The sequence below is a fragment of the Adiantum capillus-veneris genome, chromosome 3 (assembly GCF_014529385.1).
Source record: "Adiantum capillus-veneris isolate H3 chromosome 3, ASM1452938v2, whole genome shotgun sequence".
NCBI lineage: Eukaryota > Viridiplantae > Streptophyta > Polypodiopsida > Polypodiales > Pteridaceae > Adiantum > Adiantum capillus-veneris.
This window is the reverse complement of record NC_140933.1, coordinates 89,697,884-89,723,049: the sequence shown is the minus strand read 5'-3', so window position 1 is coordinate 89,723,049 and position 25,166 is coordinate 89,697,884. Positions and strand designations below refer to the sequence as shown.

Below are 25,166 nucleotides of genomic sequence, written 5' to 3'. Positions count from 1 at the left end.
CCCAGAGTCGTGTTGCGTTCACGGGAGCGACGGGTCCACTGGTCGTCATGTGTTGGCCCGCGGGGAGCATGGCCGCGGAGAGGGGCAATTCACCAAACGGGGCCCCGGTCCCCCTCAAGCACCGTCCACGTTGGGAAGTTAGGTCACCGGTGTTAGGTCACCCGCCGGTGTTAGGTTACCCGGAGTTAGGTCACCGGGTGTTAGGTTAGAGGGAGTTAGGTTAGCGGGTGTTAGGTTAGAAGTGGGAACGTGGACCGCCGGCACGCATGAGGGACAGCCCACATGGGGGCGCTTGAGGCAGGGAGGACCGCGGGACGCGCGTCGGCCGCCGTGAAAAAACTCCCTCTCACGAGGATCCCAACATTCTCCCCCCCCTTAAGGAACTTGACGTCCTCGTCAAGGCTGAAAGCATCTGACCACATAGTACATACATCGTATAATTGTCGCATACTGCATCTTTATTGTGCTGAAACTGAAGCATAACTGTGCTGAACTAATGCATCCTACACTACTGCTGTACATGTTGGTTGACTTCTATGCCCTAGGCATGTGCTTGAGCTCCGGGATCCGGTAGTACCGAAGCAATAGCTGCTTATCCATTGCAATGACTCTATCTTCTGGCACCCAAGTGCAATCTGACATTGGCCGCCCTCGCCATTTTACATAGAACTCCAGGTTGTTGCGTCTGAAACGATGTTTGATGATGATTTCTGGCTCAAAGGGGTTTACTCCTTTGTCTAGCAGAGGCACATGGCGGCCGTATTTCCCATCAACTTGAAATCGTTTGAGTAAGCTGATGTGGAAGACATTGTGGATCTTGACATTGGAGGGTAGCTCCAGCTTGTAGGAGACGTTGTTGAAGTCTTGTAGAACCCGATATGGACCATAGTAGCGGTGGTTGAATTTGGGAGTCAAGTTCTCTGGCAGGTTAATGTTTTGTGCACTGACCAGTACCAAGTCACCTTTCTGGAAGAACTCGGTTCGTGCTTTCTCATTGTGTCTGGCTACATACTTATCTTTGTACTTCATCAAGTGCTTTCTGGCTACATCCAGACGTTTGTGCCAAGCCATCAGAAACTGCTCAGTATCTTGATCTTCTGCATGCATGGTGCCCGAAGCAAGGGCCATGGGCGTAATCACCTCTTTACCTGTAGCTAGTTCAAACGGTGTGTATCCTGTCCTTGAGTGCACACTGTTGTTGTACTGAAACTCAAGAACTTCCACGAAATCTGCCCAATCCTTTTGATCTGCTTGAACATAGCAGCGGATGTAGTCTTCGATGCCTTGATTGATTCGCTCAGTCTGCCCGTCTGTTTGGGGGTGATAGGCTCACGAGAATCTGAGTTGTGTGCCTAGGAGCTTGAACAATTTCCGCCACATGTCACTCAAGAATCGCCTGTCGCGGTCTGACACAATTGCCAGGGGCAGTCCGTGATTTTTGAAGACATGCTTGAAGAAGAGCCGCGCTGTCTGGTAGGCTGTAAGCGGCGGCTTTGCGGGAATGAAGTGTGCTTGCTTTGAAAAGTAATCCACTATCACCAAGATGGTAGTGAATCCGTGGCTTTCTGGTAAGTCGACAATGAAGTCCATGCTGATTACATCCCAAGGTCAAGATGGTGTAGGCATAGACATCAAAAGCCCTGCTGGCTTTATTCGCTGCGCCTTGACTAGCTGGCACGTTGGGCAAGTTCTTACATACTCGACCACATCCTCCTGCATCTTTGGCCAGAAGAAGTAGCGGCTTAGTCTGTCAAAGGATCTCTTTTGCCCACCGTGACCTGCAACTTTGCAATCGTGGGTTTCCCAGAGTAGCTTTGCTTTGAGCGTTGGATCATCTGGTACATACACGCGGTTATGAGCATACAATAGCCCATCCCACAAGTCGAAGAGCCCCACTGAGGTCTTGCCTTGTCGCCAACTCTGCATCATCTGTAACACTGCGGGGTCTGTATTACTGGCCTCGCGAATCTGATCCAGTACCTCTTCGCTGCTTATTATGCTGACTGCATTAACCTCTGGCATGCGACTGAGAGCATCCGGCATCGCATTCTGCTTGCCCGGCTTATGAATGATTTCTATGTCATATTCTGCTAGTAGCTGATCTTGCCATCGGCTCTGTTTGTGCAAGAGCTTAGGCTGCGTCTGGAAATACTTCAAGGAAACATTATCTGTGTATACCTTTGTGTGCTTGTCCAATACGTAGTGATGCCATTGGTCAAAGCAGTACACCACTGCATACATCTCCTGCTCGTGTGTAGCCCATCTCTTCTGCGGATCTGAAAACTTCTTCGAAATGTAGGCTACTGGTCTTTCTTCTTGCATTAGTACCCCTCCTAGGGCGATGCGTGATGCATCGGTGTGAATTTCAAATGGCTTGTCGAACTCTGGGCGCTTGAGTACCGGTAGAGAGCACATTACTTGTTTGATATGCTCAAAAGCTCGTTCAGCTTCTTCTGTCCATTTGAACGCCAGCGAACCCTTGGTGGTGTCTGTGATGGGAGCCATGATTTTCGAGAAGTCTTTGATGGACTTCCGGCAATACTGAGTAAAACCCACGAACTCGATCACCTGTGTGACTGTTCAAGGAGCAGGCCAGTTCACCACGGCCTCAATCTTTTTAGGATCCACTCGGATCCCATCAGCAATGACCAAGAAGCCCAAGAATTCCACTTCCTGTACTGCGAAGACGCACTTTTCCAACTTTGCATACCACTTGCACTCTCTGAGTCTGCGGAGCACCTGGCGTACGTGTTCTACATGCTCTTCGTAAGTCTTGCTGTAGATTAGCAGGTCATCTAGATACACAATGAGGAATTCATCCAGCATGTCGCCGAAGTCTGTATCCATTCTTGCTGAGAAGGTGGCCACTCCATTGGTGAGGCCAAAGGGAAGCACTAGCCATTCGTGAGCTCCGTAGCGTGATCTGAAAGCTGTCTTATGCACATCTTCTTCTAAGATCCGGATTTGGTGGTATCCTGATCGCAGATCGACTTTAGTGAAGTATTTTGCCCCTACCAAGCTGTCTGTTAGATCGTCCATGTGCGGCAGAGGGTACCTGTTCCGGATAGTTATTTTGTTTAGGGCTCTGTAGTCAACGCAGAGCCTGGATGAGCCGTCCTTCTTCGTGACAAATAGAACAGGGGCCCCGTAAGGCGACTTGCTGGGCCTGATGAATCCAGCTTCAAGTAGTTCCCCCAGTTGTTTCTTCAATTCTTGTAGCTCCATTCGGTAGGGTGGACGGGCTGGCGGCGAATGGCCAGGCACCAGTTCGATTTTGTGGTCCACCGCTCGCTTGGGTGGAAGACCAGCTGGAAGTTGAGGCGGTACCACATCTTTGAATTCTTCAATCACCTTGATGATGCGACTGTCCCCGATAGTGCACTACTCTTCTAAATCTGCCAGTGTTACTTTCATTACACAGCAATGAACCTGGGCCCCCTGTTTAAGAGCCTTTTCTGCTTGCTTCGGGGAGATCCACATTGAATTCGGGACTAGGTCGTCCCAACTAACGCGAGCCTTCCCTTTTTCCGCTTTCCTTGGTATCAGAGCTAGAAAATCAAAGCCGGTCTATGCCTAGCAGAGGGGCACAGAGACCCGTTGAAAGTGACTCAAGCAGCTCGTCCCTACCCACTGCAAGATTGGAAGAAATCGCAGCGGACGGGGTAATTGACTCTTGGGAGTATTCCAGGTGGATACGCTCACAAGGGAGGCTACAACGCCTAGACCCTATCAACGAAGCCGGCCCAGAGTTTGAGTCCGCGCCTTCGTCACCTAACACAATGAGTCACGCAGACGAAGACTCATTTCACGGAGAGAGGGATGACCCTCCCCGCGAAGACAGAATGAACCGGTGGGAGGCTATACTAGAGTCTCAAGCCGCGCTGGTCCAACAGCTCGTACAGGTGAGTCTGCTGAATGCTCAGAATGCCGCAGTGGACAAAGGGAAAGGACAGGCAAGCACGTCAAGAGTTCCCGCGAGTGGGAGTGATGGAATGGGAAGCTTCAAGCCTATCAAGCCCACTCCCTACTCGGGCCAACGGGACTCACTGATACTGGAAAAATGGACCCGCGACACAGAGAGCTTCTTCCGCACCAGCAAAATGGAAGAACGCTTATGGACGTCAATAGTGTCTTACTTCCTAGAAGGGGACACTTACAATTGGTTCCTACTAGAGGAAAGAAAAAATCCTTACATATCATGGACCCGCCTCAAGGCTGAGATGCGGGACTACTTCGTTCCGAAGAATCTAGACGAATGGAGGGCCCTAACCCAAGGTGAGAGCAAGTTGCAAGAATATGTGTCCAGATACAGGCAGTCCATGTTAAAAGTGGAACAGATGACTTGGGAAAGAGAGAGACTCCACGGCTTCCTTTATGGGCTCAAAGATTGGGCCCGTAGGGAGATTGAAAAGCAAAATCCTGCCGACTACATGGCAGCATTAACCATGGCAGAAAGGCTAGTGGACTCCGACTTGCGTCGAAAGGGGGCCACCAACACAAAGACTGGGGGAAGTGGGACTACCCCTGCAAATTCAAACAAAAGTCAGTCTTCAGCTGGGCCTCAGAGAAGTGAGCCAGCATGTAACACATCAAGCCAGCCCCGACCATACGGAGGTTTCCGCAGTAACGCTCCAAGCAGCTACAGTGGCTCGTCGAGTAGTAGGAACTCCTCAGTAAACCAACCAGGAGGGGCTGCTCAACGGACGATGCCTTGGAGAGCGACCCCGTCCCGCCCCTGCTGTAACTGTGGGGGTCCTCACTGGGATGGTGACTGTCACAAAGCTAACTCTCAGTCTCGAGCTCACTCCGCTTGGGCCAATGAGACCAACGCGGACAGAACAGGAATGTCCCAAGTACAGATCACTGAAATTACGGAGCAAGAGGCAGAAGGCGGACACAAGGAGTCTACCGAAGGAACAGTCCGCGTAGGAGCCATCAAAGCTTCCCTACACTGCCTGGCAACACGCATCAAACCAATCCCAAATATGTATGTCAAGACGGTGATCAACGGGCAATCACAATTGGCGATGCTCGACTCTGGAGCGAGTCACAACTTCATCTCACCGTCATGCGCCAAACGCTTGGGGGTAAAGACCTGCAAGCCCGGAGGAGGACGAAGCATCTCAGTAGGCTTTGTCCAGGGCGAAGATTCAAACACAGCAATGGCCTACGATGTGGCGGTCCAGGTAGGTGAATGGCGGGCAAGAGTGGACTTCATTGTTGTGCCCATGGACTCCTACGATATGATGTTCGGCTTGGCCTGGTATGACTCCTATGTGATGGGATTGTATGCCAAGGGCATGAATCAACTGATGCTGGACATGAATGGAAAGGGGGTGATTGTCCCGATCATTCAACCGAGGGACACGCCTCCTGCCCGCAAGACCAGTCAAGCAAAAGCCCGCTTCGGATTCTGCAAGGGTTCTCTATGTCGATCACTTTAAATCAATTTTGACTTGGACAACCTCTCTATTAATAATTATGAGGTTTACTTTGCTTGCTTTTCAGTTTTACACTTTCCATAGTGATGTAATATACTTCATGGGTTTTCCTCACTTTGGGATTTCCAATCAATAGTAAGATCCAACTTTATAATGAAAAAAAGTGTGTGTGTGTGTGTGTGATCGACACCTCCCTGGTGCACAATTCCTTGGAGCTACCTATGCGAGATCATCTACGCGAAAAAAATCTGTCTTCCCCCGCCCCCTATATGTGTTAAGATAAACATGTGCTAGGACAATAATTGTGGTAGTGCCATTAAAGCCAATAATCATCATGAACAAACAAATTGAGGAATCATTGAATAATAGATCACTGATATGAGTTTTACAACTTGGTAGTACCTCATCGAGCCTCATCTGACTTTGAACAGCAAGACGCCCAATTTGAGCAACTTTCACCTTTGCATCTGCTTTAAGCTGCATATTCAAGAAATTTAGACGAGTTTCTACAAATCCTTATAGCTCTCTCTCTCTCTCTCTCTCTCTCTCTCTCTCTCTCTCTCTCTCACACACACACACACACACACATTGTATTAGATCCACCAAGATTGTATCAGTTTGGTCTCATAGGTCACTTTGGCCTTTTGAAGGCATTGAATATAACATTTCATTTCATCCTCTCTCTCTCTCTCTCTCTCTCTCTCTCTCTCTCTCTCTCTCTCTCTCACACACACACACACACACACACACACACACACACACACGGAGGGAGGTCACAAGACTTATACAACACGATCTTTTTCACTTGGATGCCCAAAGGATATGGATACATCCTATACAAGAGCTCGGCACGAAGGGGACTACACAAAGAGAATTCTCTCCAGCTCACAAAGAACGGTTTCTTATCTAGGCTTGCCGCGACACGAGAGAGGATCCTTTCAAATACTTCACAACTTAAAAATCACAATTCAATTTGGTCGACACGGCCCGGCATAGTTCCATGCCAAGAGAGATTGGCCCCAAAGACTGGCGCCCCTTTCCGTATTTCTTTTATATTAACCTTTGAGCAAAGTACAACTCCCGCAGGGGCTTCTGCTCTAAGACTCTGCGTCCAGATGCTTTGAACAGTGAGGCCCTGAGGGCTCTTTTATTCTTTACAAGGGATGCCAAAAGCAGAGCCCAAAATCAAAAGCTCTCAAACTTAAAAGCTTCTCAACTAAAAGCAATTCCTTAAAAATCTCCCATCCAAAAGCTGCTAAAAACAGCCAGCGTAATTTCCGCACTTCTGTACGGCATGCCACGTCAGCAACGTGATATCCGATGGAAAATCAGGGTGTCCGTACTGGCTGCACGTCACCAGCCTGTCAGCGCGAATTCCCGCGTTCTGTACGGGCTCTTCTCAAAAGAGAGAGAGAGAGAGAGAGAGAGAGAGAGAGAGAGAGAGAGAGAGAGAGAGTGTGTGTCTCCCGGGGTCTACTGCCACGTCACCCATTGGTGACATACCCCCCGCTTGAAAGCATTGTAATCGCCCTCGATTTACGCCTACAAAACAGACAGAGGCCATAAACTGTCTTAGCAGACTCTCACTATTAGTACCGACGCACTAGGAACAACACATCTAGCACATGTACCAATCGACAGTCACATCACAAGATATCACAGCACATGACATGACAAACCACATTCAAAAATCATTCCAATCTCAGATCATGATTAATCCGCAACGTATTTAGCAATCACATCTAGATCCAGACGGGACCTCACAGATGCCCGATTAACTAATCCATATTGCAATCATGTCTATAGAGATCTCTTATATATATATATATATATATATATATATATATATATGTTCCCCCCCCCTTGACTCAAGCACTGTCGTGTGCAAGTAGTCATTCGCCTCAAGCATTGTCATGTGTGAGAAATCTTTCACCTCAAGCACTACGTGTGCAAGAATCTGTCGCCTCAAGCACTGTCATGTGCGAGAATCATTTTCGGGGATTCCAATGCAACACTAAGTTCATCGAATTAGTCCTAATTCGTTATCACGTTCATTCTCATTGCTCCATCTCATTCTTAATCCTGCTCTTTTTCCAGGATTAACAGATTCTTTCAGAAAAACATCAGTTTTATTCAAAATTCAAAATCATCTTCCAAAAAAATGCTGGTTTCATAAATCCATAAAGCAAAATAATGCTGAATTCAAAAAGCTATTCTGGAATGAGTATCGCTTCGTCCGGCTGTTCTTTCAATGTGCCAATCATTTTGATTCTTGTGCCCTTTTGGGACACTTTGTAGCAATATGTCCTTGTTCTCACATTCAAAACACTTCCCTGCTTTGGAATATTCATCTCTTTGGTCTTCTGTCAATGAAGGTCATCTATCTCTTCGTCGATCTGGGACGATGCCCCAGAATAGATGGTATGATGATGAGTGCAGACAGCTATATCAGAGGCTTAGGGCACAGCATATTACTGGGCAGATATCTGAGAGACAGATGCACCGAGAGATGGGTACTCTTACTAGACGTAAGAGGAGAGCCTTTGAGGAGACACAGTGGTGGGATGTGCACCATACACTTCAGAGTCGAGAGGCAGCGATCTCTTGGAGAGATATGAGACAGCGGACCCCACCCACGCCTATAGAGGACCCAACGGTATGGCATGCATATGCAGACACTCTATCAGGTGCCGGCTCAGCCCCCCCTTCACACCTGGTGGCTCCCTGACCTACAGCTCCCACTCTCTTTACCATAGACATGGTGAGACGAGGCATTCAGAGTCTACAGCACCGCCGAGCCACGGACCACACCGAACTTCAAGGTGAGCATTTCATATACGCTACACACACTTCGGCTCCATTGATTGCACACCTATTCAACAGGGCATTGACAGAGGGATTTCTAGAGAGCTGGTCTATGCATACTATTGTGCCTTTCCATAAGGCTGGAGACCGCATGGATCCAGCCAACTACAAGACTATCATGATTGGTCATATGATGGCCAAGATTTATGGAGCAGATTTAGAGTCAGAGTTGAGCAGGTATGCAGAGACCGCATGGATCCAGCCATCTACAAGACTATCATGATTGGTCATATGATGGCCAAGATTTATGGAGCAGATTTAGAGTCAGAGTTGAGCAGGTATGCAGAGACCGAGGGGCTACGCGCCTCCGGACAGGCAGGCTTCAGACGCACATTCTCTACTGTGGACCACATCTTCACTCTCAGATGCCTGATAGAGCAGTCACGGAGCCGAGGGAGACGCCTCAACAGTTGCTTTGTAGACTTCCGCAAAGCCTTTGACACATTCCCCAGAGAGAGACTACTAAAGCGACTCATATCTCTTGGGATACCCCCAGACATGACATGGGCCATATATGCTTTGTATGAGAGAGTGTCAGGTAGGGTCAGATGCCCAGGAGGACTATCAGATAGCACCACTAGCACCATCGGGGTGACACAGGGGTGTCCACTCTCCCCTACTCTATTTGGTTTGTACATAGATGAGATGGAGACCTACATCCGACAGAGAGGAGCAGCAGGCGCCGACCTATCAGGCACTCAGGTACATATTATGCTATATGCTAATGACATTATTTTACTCGCAGAGTCACAGGAGTATCTCCAGCTCCACATACACACTCTAGACTTATTTTGTACACAGAGAGGAGTGACAGTGAACCAGGCAAGACCAAGGTTTTGATATTCCACACATCAGGCATTGTTCGGAGGAGATCAGTTTTTCCTTTTGAAGGCAGCCAGATTGAGGTAGTAGAGTCATATGTATACTTGGGCATCACCTTTAGAGCCTGGACTGGCCGCTTCTTTATGGCACAGGCAGCCCCAGATCACACCACACGAGCGTATGCAGCTCTAGCCATACTTGAGAGGGGATGCCATCAGACATATTTCCAGGAGCCTCGCACGAAGAGCTGGCTATTTGACACTTTGGTGACACCAGCTCTTCTATATGCTATCCCAGTGTGGACCCCAGGATTATGAGAGCAGGCTTGGAGCAGACTCGAGAGGCCACAGATATTGCTGCTTACCCGGATGATCCGGAGCAAGCCATCAGTCCCACATGATATTGTGAGAGCAGAGTTCGGTGCCCCACCCATGGCAGTGGAGGCACTATTTCAGACAGTGGATACCTCCACAGGCTGCGAGACATGAGGGCATAGACTATCTCGCCTTGCTCTTGAGGCCTCCCGCGGGCTAGCAGACTTTGGGGATGAGAGATCATGGTATGCGAGTGTGACTAGATGGCTTCAGACATACGGCTACTCTATGGACAGATTGCCTCCCTCACAGTATGATCCAGATGCACCACGCCAAGCCCTCTCACACACTGAGAAGAACACAGTTGTCAGATATGAGCTCATACAGAGGCATGTAGAGCAGACTTGGCTCACACCTTCGCGGCCATTGGCCACGAAGATGGCATATTACAGAGATCATTTCCTTATGCTCACAAAGGACGGGTTCATACAGAGGCCCCACTACATGGATATATATCTACCACATGGCATGAGGGTAGCCATCGGACAGCTCAGAGTATCATCCCACCAGCTTGAGATTGAGAGCGGCAGAGCAGCTCAGGTCCCACGCGAGGCCAAGATATGCAGATTATCCAGGCAGGAGGGAGAGTGTGAGAGCCACTTTTTATGCAGATGCCCTCACTATGCGGAGATCACATCACGGTACCCCACTTTATTTGACAGGATAGAGGTCTCATTACAGATAGTGATGACATCATTAAATCAGAGACTACTTGGGAGACTCTTGGTGGAGATGCACCAGCATAGAGAGAGAGCCCTCCAGACGGGGGAAGGTGGAGGATCGGACACGCAGACACACCTTACAAAGACTACTTCCAGGCTAGAGTACCCATGCAGCCACAACCATCCACACATCAGGTGGAGGATCGGACACGCAGACACATCATTAAATCAGAGACTACTTGGGAGACTCTTGGTGGAGATGCACCAGCATAGAGAGAGAGCCCTCCAGACGGGGGAAGGTGGAGGATCGGACACGCAGACACACCTTACAAAGACTACTTCCAGGCTAGAGTACCCATGCAGCCACAACCATCCACACATCAGGGGATGACTTTGATACGACCTGAGGAGGCCAGAGCTAGGCGGCAACCACGACTACCAGGATATCGCTCCAAGGCCTCTCAAAGACACAGACGAGAGGTCCAGGCCATCAGGGATCGACAAACAACATATATTCAGAGGAGGGCAGAGCAGACACTAGACATGGCGGGCATAGCCAGAGTCCTCACATCAGGCTCACGGATGTACCATATACTACACCCTGCCATCACTACTGGATGGAGTTGATGTACCACACCACCCCCCTCCCTCCTCCCCTCACTCTCACTACACACATACATGCCTCTTTATGTACACCGAATGTTTTGTTATTACCCGGTCACCCCCACATCTGCACACCGGATGCTTTGTTATTACCCGGTCACTTACCACACTACACTTTGTACACCGGATGCTATTATTACCTGGTCATTTTGCACATACCAAATATCCAGAGGATATTCACATTTTTGTACATGGATCTGTCTCATAGGCCAGTTTTCTTTGGCCTTTTGAAGACGTAAATAAAATCTCTCTCTCTCTCTCTCTCTCTCTCTCTCTCTCTCTCTCTCTCTCTCTCTCTCTCTCTCTCTCTCTCTCTCTCTCTCTCTCTCTCTCTCTCTCTCTCTTTACAGAGATGGTCGGGTAGTGATTGTAGAGCGGCACTCTATATGACAGTGTGAGACCTATGGGACCACACTGAAGATGGCTACCTGGAATTGTAATGGATCTATGAGGTTGGACGTTGGTGCCTTTGAGGACAATTTCAAAGACAGGGACATTGTTTTCTTCTCAGAGACTCATCAAGCCCATGGACAGCTTATGCTACATGTGGTGGGAAACAGATGGGAGACAGCCCACACGACAGTTGCGAGATCTGGCATGGGAGTAGAGGTTCAGGAGTAGTAGTAGTGCTATTTAGGGAGGAGTTACAGCCACTAGTACATATTGTACGTAGAGATGATCATGCTAGATACATGTGGGTGACGCCGAGAGCTGACACAAGCTGATTTCTATACATTGCCATATGTTACTTCCCCCCCAATACGTCAATAAATACTGCACCTAGAGGACGATTGCCTTTCTCTATACTAGATGATGATATATGGGAGTTTTCTAGAGATGGTGATATCATCCTCTTGGGGGACTTCAATGCCCGAACAGGAAACTCTCACGCAATCTTCTACGACACTTCAAATGAGATGCTTAGAGAGCTGGATGTGGGTGACTTGGGGCTTGACAGACGCTACATGACAGAGAGCAGACGGAGTATGGGAGATACCTCACGGAGATGACGACCACACATGGGTTAGCCATACTTGATGGCCTACAACGATTTCCTAAAGCAGCCGGTTTCACATGCTTTCCACATAGACACGGGGCTAGTACAGTAAACAATGTTATGGCACGGTCGAGCTTTATTCCTTGTATTCAGGATTTCATAGTGGGTGCCACACTAGTGGGCGTAGCCATGGATCATTCTCTTTTGACATTGCCCGTTTCATTTCAGTATAGTACAGCCCAGACATCAGGAGGCAGGTCATATACTCGTTATATATTTACACCAGAGACTGACTCGGTTTATACAGAGGAGATCTATAACCGTCTATGCAGAGCTAGTCATGGCCTCTCGGTGGAGGCGTGCACCACTTTACTAACTGAGACATTGCATGATGCAGCATCAGAGGCATACCCACACACTCAGCCGGGTCAGAGGCGACATTCTCGGAGCATGCCCCAGAATAGTTGGTATGATGAGGAGTGCAGAGAGATGAGAGCCCAGCTCCAAAAAGATCTTTTAGGAGTCGGCACTTACAGTCTCGGATTGCTCCCTGGCGCCTTGTGCGACTGAAGCAACGAGCTTACTTGGCCCAGATGGAGCGAGACTTGTATGATGAGGAGTGCAGAGAGATGAGAGCCCAGCTCCAAAAAGATCTTTTAGGAGTCCGCACTTACAGACAGTCTCGGATTGCTCCCCAGTGCCTTGTGCGACTGAAGCAACGAGCTTACTTGGCCCAGATGGAGCGAGACTTGTATCAGTTAATCTTAAGTAGAGACTAAACAGAGGCATGGCGATTCTTTCATGAGCACTCCCCTCCCCCAATGATTACTTCTCCTGATGTGTGGGGCTAGTATGCGACATCGTTATACATAGTTCTGGACAGAGCCATGCTACAGAGCCATGCCCACCTACCAGCACCTTCTTTATCACTGAGATGGTAAAGAGAGCCATTGACAGGATGAGGACCGGCAGGGCATATGATCATGATGGTCTAGTAGAGATATGCTCGTAGAGGTTCTTGCAATGTTGTCCAATCGTGACGTGTGAGGGATTACTTGAGACTTGAAGGTTGTCTACTATTGTGCCTCTCTTCAAGGCAGGTGATCCTAGAGAGCCTGGGAATTACCGCACTATTATGGTTGGGCACACATTGGCACGGTTGTATGCATCCATTCTTGAGCATCAGTTGAGTAATTGGGCAGAGGGTGAGGTACAGGCAAAGGGCTAGGCCAGTTTTAGGAGGGGTTTCTCCAGTCTTGATCATATTCTGACACTCAGAGCCATTATTGAGGAGGGCAGGTCACATGGGAGACGGATTTATTGTAGCTTTGTGGATTTCCGCAAAGCATTTGACATGGTACGGAGAGCTCGATTGATGCGCAGACTGCAGGAGATGGGGGTGCCCATAGTGTTGATTTGGGGGATTATGGCTCTATACATATCAGTGATGGGACATGTACGCACCCTGGAGGGGATATCTGATTTAGTTCACTCCACCATTGGGGTGAAACAGGGTTGCCCATTGTCTCCTACCCTATTTGGTATGTATGTTGCTGAGGTGTTTGATTACATTGACAGAGAGGGTGATAGAGGTGCCCAGTTGGCAGGGACGTGAATCCCATTGTTGTTATATGTTGATGATATTGTGTTGATCTCTGACTCACCAAAGGATATGCAGCGACGATTGGATGCATTACACAGTTTTGCAGAGGATAGTGGATTGTCTGTAAACCTTGGTAAAACCAAGGTTATGGTGTTAAACACCACACCATAGTGGATCACGAGATCAGCACCAACCTTCACATCTGCTCAGGAGATTGTAGAGTGTACAAATGCATGCACTTACCTTGGGGTTGTCCTCACTGGGCCGAGGTTTTCTTTGGGGAGAGCAGCAGAGACTAGACTGACTAGAGCTTATGCGGCCTTGGGAGGTTTGGAGAGGATGTGTTTGCAGTTTCAGTTACAGGAACCTCGGACAAAGTTATGGCTCTTTGATACTTTAGTAGCCTCAGCTATGTTGTATGGGGTGCAAATATGGGAACCTTCTGTAGGCCAGGATGGTTGGTGACCTATGGAGAGGCCCTTGGTATCTATTCTCTCGACAGATCAGAGCCAAGGCCTCCGTAACCCTGTGCACAACTTGTGGGATACTACTAGAGATAGATATGCTAGATTGGCCCTTGAGTCTTCTAGACAATTAGCTCTTCAGGGGGAGACTTCATGCTGGTATGCACAGATGACATCATGGTTTCAGATGCATGGCTTCACCATGGACAGGCTGCCCCCTTTCCAGTACTCTCTTCAGACACCCTCGATGTCTCATACACGGGTGGAGATTACTAGACTCATTCGTCAAGACCTGATCCAGCTGGATACAACGAGGACATGGCTAGAGCCGCCACAGGAGTTGGGAACGAAGATGGCTTTCTATAGAGAGCATCTTCGCCCCCTCACGGGAGATGGGTTTGTGATTCCACCTAGCTACATGGATACACATATGTCTCATGGTATGCGGTGTGCCATTGGTCAGATACGCATATCCTCACATCAGCTGGAGATTGAGACTGGGAGATTCAGAGGGATACCAGCAGACAATAGGATATGCCGCTTATGCCGGCTAGAGCCAAAGACAGAGCTACATTACATATGTCATTGCATAGTGTAATATGAGATTGGGGGCCGTTTCCACTGCTTATTCAGAGAGGGTTTCGGTCCTTTCTCTAGGGTCATGAGTTATGAGGATCAGAGATGTCTTGGGCTATATCTACTTGAGTTACACGGATATAGAGACACTTTAGTGGGGAGAGCTAGAGAGAGACAGATTACAGATTTTTTTTTCACTAGATATGGGACAGCTAGAGGAGCAGCCATCACTGTAGAGCTCGGCCCCCACTCATTCGACCACTACCGGCACTCTCATCGACCAAGCACTGGAGCTACGGAGATCCAGACGGCCATGATTGAGAAGAGGGGCTACACAGCATTGACGGAGACCACAGCAAAGGATTCGAGCCATGCTCACTCGACATCCACAGTCCAGATGAGGATGGATTCTAGTAGTAGTAGTATTTTTGCTCTTGTCTGTCGCCTCACACGAGACTGATCGATCGAGTGACTGAGCTGGGGAGATCGAGATGCCCACGACTTGGAGGACTACATAGCGTCGGAGGCTACATCAGAGAATTCGGACCACTTTGGCCTGACATGCACGACGCCCAGTCAGACTGTTGTCCATGGAGGAGATTGATGAGATCCGCCAACGACCGATGCTGGATATCTTGTGACTTTTGATTTAGCTACCCCAGCTAGCTGCTTAGTTCACGTCTACCAGTTTAGGATCCCATAGTACTTTTATTTTATCATTTTGTCATTTCATTTTGCTACTCTAACTTTGTATCAGATTCACCACATTGTAAGGCTGTGGTCTCATAGGTCATTTCGGCCTTTTGCAAACGTTAATATAACATTTCATTTCATTTCATCTGTGTGTGTGTGTGTGCGCGCGTACGCGCGCGCGCAGACAGTAGGATTTGTCAGTTATGCCATGCAAAGCCAGAGACAGAGTTTCACTACATATGTCACTGCACAGTCTACTATGAGATACGGGGACGCTTTCATTGTTTATTTAGAGATGGTTTTGACCCGTTAGATAGAGTCATGAGATATCAGGATCAAAGATATCTCGGATTATTTCTACTTGAGATACAGAGACATAGAGACGCTCTATTGACAGGGCAAAGACAGAGACAGCCCCAGAGACGCATCTCAGATTTGAGTACCACAGAGGCAGAGGGGACACCACCATCACAGAGCTCGGTTCCCACCCATACACACACCAGCGGTACTCTCATTGACCGAGCTATAGAGTTGGGGAGATCGAGACGACCGCGACTGAGGAGGGGAGCCACGCAGCACCGGCGGAGATTGCGGCAGAGGATCCAGAGGATTCTAGCACGACACCCAAAGTGTCGATCAAGATAGGCCTCATGCTACTGCTATATTATATCATGGTCACACTTATCCCGACTTTGTACCTTTGTGGCAAGATACCATTGCTCAGCCTACCAGACACCCATAGGAGTCGGTAGCACTCCTATCTTAGTTCTTTGTTTGTATCCAGACTTGGTACTAGACTCATCATTGTAATCAGTTGGTCTCATAGGTCATTTTGGCCTTTTGTAGACGTTAATATATCATTTCATTTCATTTCTCTCTCTCTCTCTCTCTCTCTCTCTCTCTCTCTCTCTCTCTCTCTCTCTCTCTCTCTCTACATCGAGGCTATGGAGCATCATTGAGCGACAACGAGCAGTGAGCACGCCACCCCCCCCCTCCCCGACAGCTGATCATGGAGGACATTGAGGCCATACTAAGAGACCCATGAGAGAGCTCATGGATGATCACCATTGTCTACTTCCCCTCCTGTGCACCTCATTCGCCCTCGTGTGAATGTACCCACTTCTCATATGTTTTGAGTTTAGGTATTATGTGATGAGGACATTGATGATGAGGAGGATATAGGTTAGGCTTACATACCTACCCTCCCCTGACATTGTACTAGAGTCACACATGGTTGTAACCTTTAGGTCTCATAGGTCATTTTGGCCTTTTGAAGACGTTAATATAACATTTCATTTCATCTCTCTCTCTCTCTCTCTCTCTCTCTCTCTCTCTCTCTCTCTCTCTCTCTCTCAGGCATAGAGACACTTTACTGAGGAGAGCTGGAGAGAGATAGTCCCAGAGACAGATTACAAATTTCTTTATACTAGATATTGGACACCCAGAGGAGCAGCCAGAGGAAGAGCCACCATTGCAGAGCTTTGCCTGCACTCATACTACCACTACTGCATTCTCATAGACCGAGCATTGGAGCTAGGGAGACCTAGACGATCGCGATTGAGAAGAGGAGCTACACAATATCAACGGAGACTACAGCAGGCGATTCGAGCCATACTTTCTCGACCTCAAGAGTGGCACATCCAAACAGTCCCAGCTTGTAGTAGTTTTATTTTTGTTTCAATTCTTTTTTATTCCGAACATGGTATTAGATTCACTATGTTGTAACAGCTTGGTCTCATGGGTCATTTTGGCCTTTTAAGGGCGTTAATATCATAGTAATAGGGAATGGCCGTTTTCAGGTCTCCGTTCCCCGTTCCCATTCCAAGTTCCCGTTCCGTGTTTCAAACGTGAGTACCCGTAACAGGGAATGGCATTTTGTTCCGCGTTCCCGTTCCCCGTTCCCGTTCCGGTTTCCCGTTCCTGGTAACTATGGTTAATATATCATTTCATTTTATTTCATTTATCTCTCTCTCTCTCTCTCTCTCTCTCTCATGGGTTTGGACTCTCTCTCACCGTTTTTAGCGTTTCGTCACTTGGTTTTTGCTGTTTTTAGGGTTTTGTCATTGTTTTTTTTGTTGTTTTTAGGGTTTCGAAACTGTTTTTTAGGGTGTTCTCATTGTTTTTTAGGGTTTTGAAACTTTTTCTTTTTCAATTTTTAGGGTTTCGCCACTGTTTTTTAGGGTTTCAAATATGTGTTTTGCTGTTTTTTAAAGTTTTGAAGCTGATTTTCTCTGTTTTTAAGGGTTTTACAAGCGATTTTTGCTATTTTTTAGAGTTTCTTGCTTTTTTTTATAAAACTCTCTCTCTCTCTCTCTCTCTCTCTCTCTCTCTCTCTCTCATGGTCTCCCTCCATTGGACTACCCATTGACCCCCTTTCACATGGCCTCTCCAGTGGCTATAGCCCGCCTCCCTCTCAACATGAAGTTCTCGATTACCAACAAGTGAATATCAACACTTGAAGTCGAAGTGAAGGAGTGGAAGAAAGAGATTAGAGGTTACCTTTCTTCAAAAGATGGAGGAATGGAAAGAGGATAAGAACCTATGCGAAAGGATTTCTCGCATCGAAGAGCAAGCGGCTTCACAAGAAGCCACAATCCGAACTCTCCAAGGTGAACTTCTTGCAGCAAAAAGTGGGCGGCTCAAAGAAGGCGAAATTCAGCCATCCATGATAGAAGAATTGAATACCATGAGAGAAGAAATACGGGTTATCAAGGAAGATGACGAGAAGAAGTCATGGGCGGCGGTCATCTCCGCAACATAAAAGAAAGTAGAAGAGGCCGAAAATGGATTGAGGTCACCAAGAAAGGGAAAGGTAAGGAAGCTCCTACTCTCATTAACATGACCCTCGAAGAGGAACAAAGGAGGAGGATGCGGGCTCTACATGTGAGGGTAACCGGCCTCAAGGACATAAACAATGTGGAAATAGAGGTCATAATCCTCACATCGATGATGGGGGTGGACAAGCCTTCACACACAAAGGCATGGAGAGTGGGCAAGAAGAGTGGTGGCCCGGGAGAATCTTCAAAAGAGAGCTCTCATACTATGCTTCCACTCCTTGGAAGAGAAGAAGAAATTTTGCAAAAAGAGGCCTACTCTTAAGAAGACGGGTATTTTCCCAAGTGATGATCTCACTCTCTCACAGCTTACGCACATCAAAGGTAATGCAAGAGATTACGGCAGCAAGGGAGAAGGGAAAGACGGCCTTTTACAGAGATGGTTGGGTGGTGATTGTAGAGCGGCACTCTACATGACAATGTGAGACCTACGGGTGCCTTTGAGGACAGTTTCACAGAGAGGGACATTGTTTTCTTCTCAGAGACTCATCAAGCCCCTGGACAGCTTATGCCACATGTGGTGGGATACAGATGGGAGACAGCCCACTGGACAGTCGCGAGATCTGAGCATGGGAGTAGAGGTTCAGGAGGAGTAGCAGTGCTATTTAAGGAGTTACAGCCACTACTACATATTGTATGGAGAGATGATCATCCTAGATACATGTGGGTGAGGCTGAGAGCTGACACATGCCGATTTCTATACATTGCCATATGTTACTTCCCCCCCAATACATCATTATATGCTGCACCTAGAGGATAGTCTCCTTTCTTTATACTAGATGATGATATATGAGAGTTTTCTAGGGATGGTGATATCATCCTCCTAGGGGACTTCAATGCCCAAACGGGCAACTCTCAGACAGTCTTCCACGACACTTCAGATGAGATGCTTAGAGAGCTGGATGTAGGTGACTTGGGGCTTGAACGATGCTCACATGATAGAGAGCAGACGGAGTATGGGAGATACCTCACGAAGATGACGACCACACATGGGTTAGCCATACTTAATGGCTTACAGCGATTTCCTGGAGCAGCCGTATTCACATGCTTTCCACACAAACAAGGGGTCAGTACAGTGGACTATGTTATGGCACATCTCAGCTTTATTCCTTGTATTTAGGATTTCACAGTGGGAGCCAGACCAGTGGGTGTAGCAGTGGATCACACTTTTTTGCCATTGTCCGTTTCATTTCAGTATAGTATAGCCCAAACATCAGGAGGCAGGTCACATACCCGTTATACATTTACACCAGAGACTGACTCGGTTTATACAGAGGAGATCTATAGCAATCTATGCACAGCTAGTCCCGATCTCTAATTGGAGGAGTGTACCACTTTACTGACTGAGACACTGCATTGTGCAGCATCAGAGGCATACCCACACACTCAGCCGGGCCGGAGGCGACATTCTCGAAGCATGCCCCAGAATAGTTGGTATGATGAGGAGTGTAGAGAGATGAGAGCCCAACTCCAAAGAGATCTTCTTTTTGGAGTCATCACTTACAGACAGTCTCGGATTGCTTCCCGACGCCTTGTGCGACGGAAGAAACGAGCTTATTTGGCCCAGATGGAGCGAGACTTGTATCAACTGTTCTTGAGTAGAGACTCAGGAGAGGCATGGTGATTCTTTCATGAGCACTCCCCTCTCCCAGTGATTACTTCTCCTGATGTGTGGGGCCAGTATGCGACATTGTTATATACAATTCCTCGACAGGACCCCCTTTCAAATCCAATAGAGCCATGCCCACCTACCAGTACCTTCTTTACCACTGAGATGGTAAAGAGAGCCATTGACAAGATGAGGACTAGTAGGGCGTTGATCATGATGGTCTAGTAGAGATATGCTGGTAGACGTTCTTGCAGTGTTCTTCAATTGTGCCATGTGTGAGGGATTACCTGAGACTTGGAGGTTGTCTACTATTGTGCCTATCTTCAAGGCAGGTGATCCTACAGAGCCTCCTACAGAGCCTGGGAATTACCGCACTATTATGGTTGGGCACACATTGGTACGGTTGTATGCATCCATTCTTGAGCAGCAGTTCAGTAATTGGGCAGAGGGTAAGGGTGTACAAGCAACGGGACAGGCCGGTTTTAGGAGGGGTTTCTCCACTCTTGATCATATTCTGACACTGAGAGCCATCATTGAGGAGGGCACGTCACATGGGAGACGGATTTATTGTAGCTTTGTGGATTTCCGCAAAGCATTTGACATGGTACCGAGAGCTCGATTGATGCGCAGACTGCAGGAGATGGGGGTGCCCATAGTGTTGATTTGGGGGATTATGGCTCTATACAGATCAGTGATGGGACATGTATGCACCCGGGAGGGGATATCTGATTTAGATCACTCCACCATTGGGGTGAAACAGGGTTGCCCATTGTCTCCTACTGTATTTGGTATATATGTTGATGAGGTGTGTGATTACATTGACAGAGAGGGTGATAGAGGTGCCCAGCTGGCAAGGACGTGGATCCCATGTTGTTATATGGTGATGATATTCTCTGACTCACCAGAGGGTATGCAACGACAGTTGGATGCATTACACAGTTTTGCAGAGGATAGTGGATTGTCTGTAAGCCTTGGTAAAACCAAGGTTATGGTGTTTAACAATACACCGCAGTGGATCAGGAGATCAGCACCGACTTTCACATATGTTCAGGAGATTGTAGAGTATACAGATGCATACACTTACCTTGGGGTTGTCTTCACTGGGCCGAGGTTTTCTTTGGGGAGAGCAGCACAGACTAAACTGACTAGAGCTTATACGGCCTTGGGAGGCTTGAAGAGGATGTGTTCGCAAGTTCAGTTCCAGGAACCTCAGACAAAGTTATGGCTCTTTGATACTTTAGTAGCCTCAGCTATGATGCATATGCGGTGCAGATATGGGGACCTTCTGTAGGCCAAGATGGTTGGAGACGTATGGAGAGGCCCTTGGTATCTATGATCTCTCGACTGATCAGAGCCAAGGCCTCCGTACCCCATGGATTCATTCGAGCAGAGCTAGGTGCCCCTCCTATGGAGATTGAGGCGCTTACCAAATCGGTCTCCTTTGTGCACAGCCGGTGGGATACTACTAGAAACAGATATGCTAGACTAACCCTTGAGTCTTCCAGACAGTTAGCTCTTCAGGGGGACACTTCATGCTGGTATGCACACATGACATCATGGTCTCAGATACATGGCTTCACCATGGATAGGCTGCCCCCTTTCCAGTACTCTCTTCACACACCCTCCATGTCTCTTAACGGGTGGATATTACTAGACTCATTCGTCAGGACCCGATCCAGCTGGATACCAGGAGGACATGGATAGAGCCGCCACACAAGTTGGGCACGAAGATGGCTTTCTATAGAGAGCATCTTCTCCACGTCACAGGAGATGGGTTTGTGATTCGACCCAGCTACATGGATACATGTATGTCTCCTCGTTTGCGGTGTGCCATTGTTCAGATACGCACATCCTCACATCAGCTGGAAATTGAGACAGTGTACTATGAGATTGGGGGCCGTTTCCGCTACTTATTCAAAGAGGGTTTCCGTCCTTTCTCTAGGGTCATGAGTTATGAGGATCAGAGATGTCTTGGGCTATATCTACTTGAGTTACACAGATATAGAGACACTTTAGTGGGGAGAGCTAGAGAGAGACAGATTACAGATTTCTTTTCACTAGATATGGGACAGCTAGAGGAGCAGCCATCACTGCAGAGCTCGGTCCCCCACTCATTCGACCACTACCGGCACTCTCATCAACTGAGCACTGGAGCTACGGAAATCCAAACTGCCACGATTGAGGAGAGGGGCTACACAACATCGACGGAGACTAAAGCAGAGGATTCGAGCCATACTCTCGCGACATCCAGAGTGCAGATGAGGATGGATTCTAATACTAGTAGTATTTTTGTTCTAGTCTTTTTGTACCCAGACATGGTATCAGATTCAATATTTTGTAACAATTTGGTCTCATAGGTCATTTTGGCCTTTTGAAGACGTTAATATAACATTTCATTTCATTTCTCTCTCTCTCATCAGACCGGCCTATATGGACACTCATTTATCCTATGGGATACGATGTGTTATTGGTCAGATGCGCACATCATCGCATCAGCTAGAGATTGAGACTGGAAGATTTAGGAGAATACCAGCAAAGGCCAAGATATGCCAGTTGTGTCATATAGAGCCAAAGACAGAGTTACATCACATTTGTCATTGTCCGGTATACTATGGGATACGAGGCCGCTTTCATTGTCTATTCAGAGAGGGCTTTGTACCATTGGCTACAGTCATGAGATATCAGGACCAGAGATGCCTCAGGTTGTTTTTGCTAGAGCTGCGCAGACACAGGGAGAGTCTCTTGAGGAGATCAGGGAATGGAGAGATTCACAGAGGGAAATTACTGACTTCTTTAGAGCAAGGACTCAGCAGCCAAATGAGCATGCTTCACAGCAGACTTCAGAGCCCACTTATACTAAAGGTATATTAGTTGATATGGCCATTGAGCTCGGGAGAGCTAGACGCCCACGTCTACGTGGGCGACCACGACATCGATGGAGGCTCCATTAGAGGATCGGGACTATTCTAGCACAACATGGGAGACGCCCAATACGACTATTTACAAAGGCAAACATTGACAAAGCTCTTCAGTGACCGATGCAGTACTTTCTCGGACAACGCCCGATGTCGGGCATCCTCGGGGACTAATGATGATGATTTTAGTCTCACTTTACTTCACTTCATTTTTATTTTCGTACCCAGACATTGGATTAGATCCACCAAGATTGTATTAGTTTGGTCTCATATGTCATTTTGGCCTTTTGAAGACATTTAATGTTGGACTTGTGGACCCTCTTGCATCCTGATGTTTCGGGGTATACATTTCAACATAATGCCTTTTCTGCATATCGTGCAAGATTAGATCCGTGGTATGTCCTTGGCATGCAACAATTTGATGAGTTTGTGTGTGAAATGAGCATAGACCGTTCTTTACTTTTATCTGATCATGCTCCTGTTGTGATGCTCCTACGCTTTGGGCAACTAAATTATGATCAGCCTCTTTCTAAGAAGTGTCTGTTGCACATCAACAATCCATATCTTTCGCACGAGGCATTTCGTAAGATGATCTATGAGGTTATTCCCCTTTTGGTTGCTCAAATGCATCTTGATCCTAATGTTGCCTGGGTTCACTTTGTTGTGCATGTGCAGAGTGTATTTCAGGACTATGGCAAGCACTACATGTTTCAATTACGTGGTGATGTTGAGGACGCTAAGCATATGTATCGTCAACTCCAACTCTTAGCTAACACACGTTTGTTGTTAGAAACTGAATCCACGGCCCTTTGTCAAGCCCTGGTGTGTTTGTTGCATAATGACAAACGAAAATTGGATAAATGGTAAACTCGTGCTCGTCATCGAGCGTTTGTAGACAAGGGATGTGCCTCAAAGCAGTTTTTTAAGCACTTGATTCATTCACAGGTCTCTCAAACTATTAAGCGGGTTATGTTTCGACCAGGAGCTTGGACAGCTTCGAAGTGTGAGCTTGCAGATGCCATGGTGTCCCATTTTAGGACTGTTTTTTCCGCTCCCCCCGTGGCATCTGCCGCGGTTATTCATGCACGTCAGCTTTTGTTATCTACAGTCATTCAATTGTCTTGCCTCAGGATACTTTGGCAATGGAGGCGGCTTTTACAGAGAATCAATTGCACTCAGCTTTGCTTGCTCTCGGAAGATGGCGTTCGCCTAGTTGGGATGGGCTTATTGTGGAATTTTCTCTTTTTGGGAGCCTTTCAAAGAACCTTTACTTTATATGATGAACGTGGCGTGGGTGAAACAGGATTTGCCAATGTCTTGGAAAGTTGGTTTATTGAAGCTGCTGCCTAAACAAGCGCTTTGTGAGCAGTTCTCGCATTGGCGGCCAATTTCTCTTATGCCGGTGATCTACAAAATTTTGGCTAAGATCATAGTGGATTGTATCAAGGAACCTCTTATGGCTGCTATCCATTCCGCAAAATATGGCTTTATCCCTCGTCGCCAGATTTTGGATAATCTGGCTAATGTATTGATTGGCATGGAATATGCCAAATATACTCAACAGGATGTTCTCGTAATGAAGGTAGACATTGAAAAGGCTTTCGATACAGTTCAATGGGATTTCATTGTTGCTACCATGCGGGCCCTTGGCTTTGAACCAAAGATGGTCAATGTCGTTTACTTCTTGTATGCTCGTAGTACATGTTCAGGCCTCCTTGATGGAGAGCTCACAGAACCTTGGCCTCTTGGATGCTCTGTCAGACAGGGTTGCCCGCTTAGCGCCTTGTTGTATGCCATTGCCACTCACCCTCTCTTACTGCATTTGGATCGCTTGACTTCGCTCGGTCGTCTTCATGGGCTGAAGTTACCCAATGGGAAAGACTTTGCAAGACAGGCCTATGCTAATGGTTCGTTGTTCATGCCTCGTAACAACCCTGATGATCTGCGTGAAATTATGCAGGCATTGGATACATTTAAGCTTGGCAGCAGGGCTTAAGGTTAACTTTCAAAAATCTAAACTCTTGCCTCTTGCTGTTTGTGACTGGCATCATCTTTTGTGGCCTGGCGAGATTCTCGATCCGCATATGGTGGTTAGGCATTTAGGATATCCTATCGGTTGGCAGGTTATTAATACGCAACAAATCGATTGGGTCATGCAAAGATTGAATGTCGAATTGCACTATTGGAAACTGTCTACATGGCCACTACATGTTCGACTTCGTATAGTGCAAAGTATCATGATGGCATGTGTTTAGTTTTACTTGCCGTTGTTGCACTGGCCTCACTCCCGCCTCTCATTGTTGATGTCTACTATTGTATCTCACTTGTGGTGCATACAGTTCTCATAAGAAAGGCCTCCGTTTGTTAGCAATGGAGAAACTCTGCACTCCAAAGCGTCTTGGCGGGTTGAATATTTTGGACCTTCGCCGCCATGCATTGGCAAGGAAGGCTATGTTATTACCCACTCTTCCATTGCAGTCTCAGCCATGGACAGTTATGGTTGCTAATCTATGTCGACATGTTGCCACTCCTGCCTTTGGTCATTGGCAGACTTCCCTTTGGGAGACTGTGTTTGGCAAGATGGTCAGTAATATTCCTGGTTGCTTGATCACCTCGGCCTTGCTCTCCGCTTAGAAAGTTGTTACGGA

The 25,166-nt window shown here is 47.5% G+C and overlaps 2 protein-coding genes and 1 pseudogene across 4 annotated transcripts in view; 2 read left to right on the top strand and 1 right to left on the bottom strand.

The window, feature by feature from the left end:
* LOC147461281 (uncharacterized) overlaps nt 1-25,166 on the top strand; it is a 214,562-nt gene that overhangs the window by 65,837 nt on the left and 123,559 nt on the right. The window lies entirely within an intron of this gene.
* The window catches only part of LOC147461282 (uncharacterized), a 157,033-nt gene that overhangs the window by 66,253 nt on the left and 65,614 nt on the right, over nt 1-25,166 (bottom strand). For both annotated transcript variants that reach the window (XM_086508865.1, XM_086508864.1), the window contains exon 5: nt 5,844-5,918. In XM_086508865.1, coding sequence (XP_086364991.1) covers nt 5,844-5,918 — 75 coding nt within the window. The remainder of the gene's footprint in view (nt 1-5,843; nt 5,919-25,166) is intronic.
* LOC147461283 (uncharacterized) lies at nt 3,570-5,444 on the top strand (annotated as a pseudogene).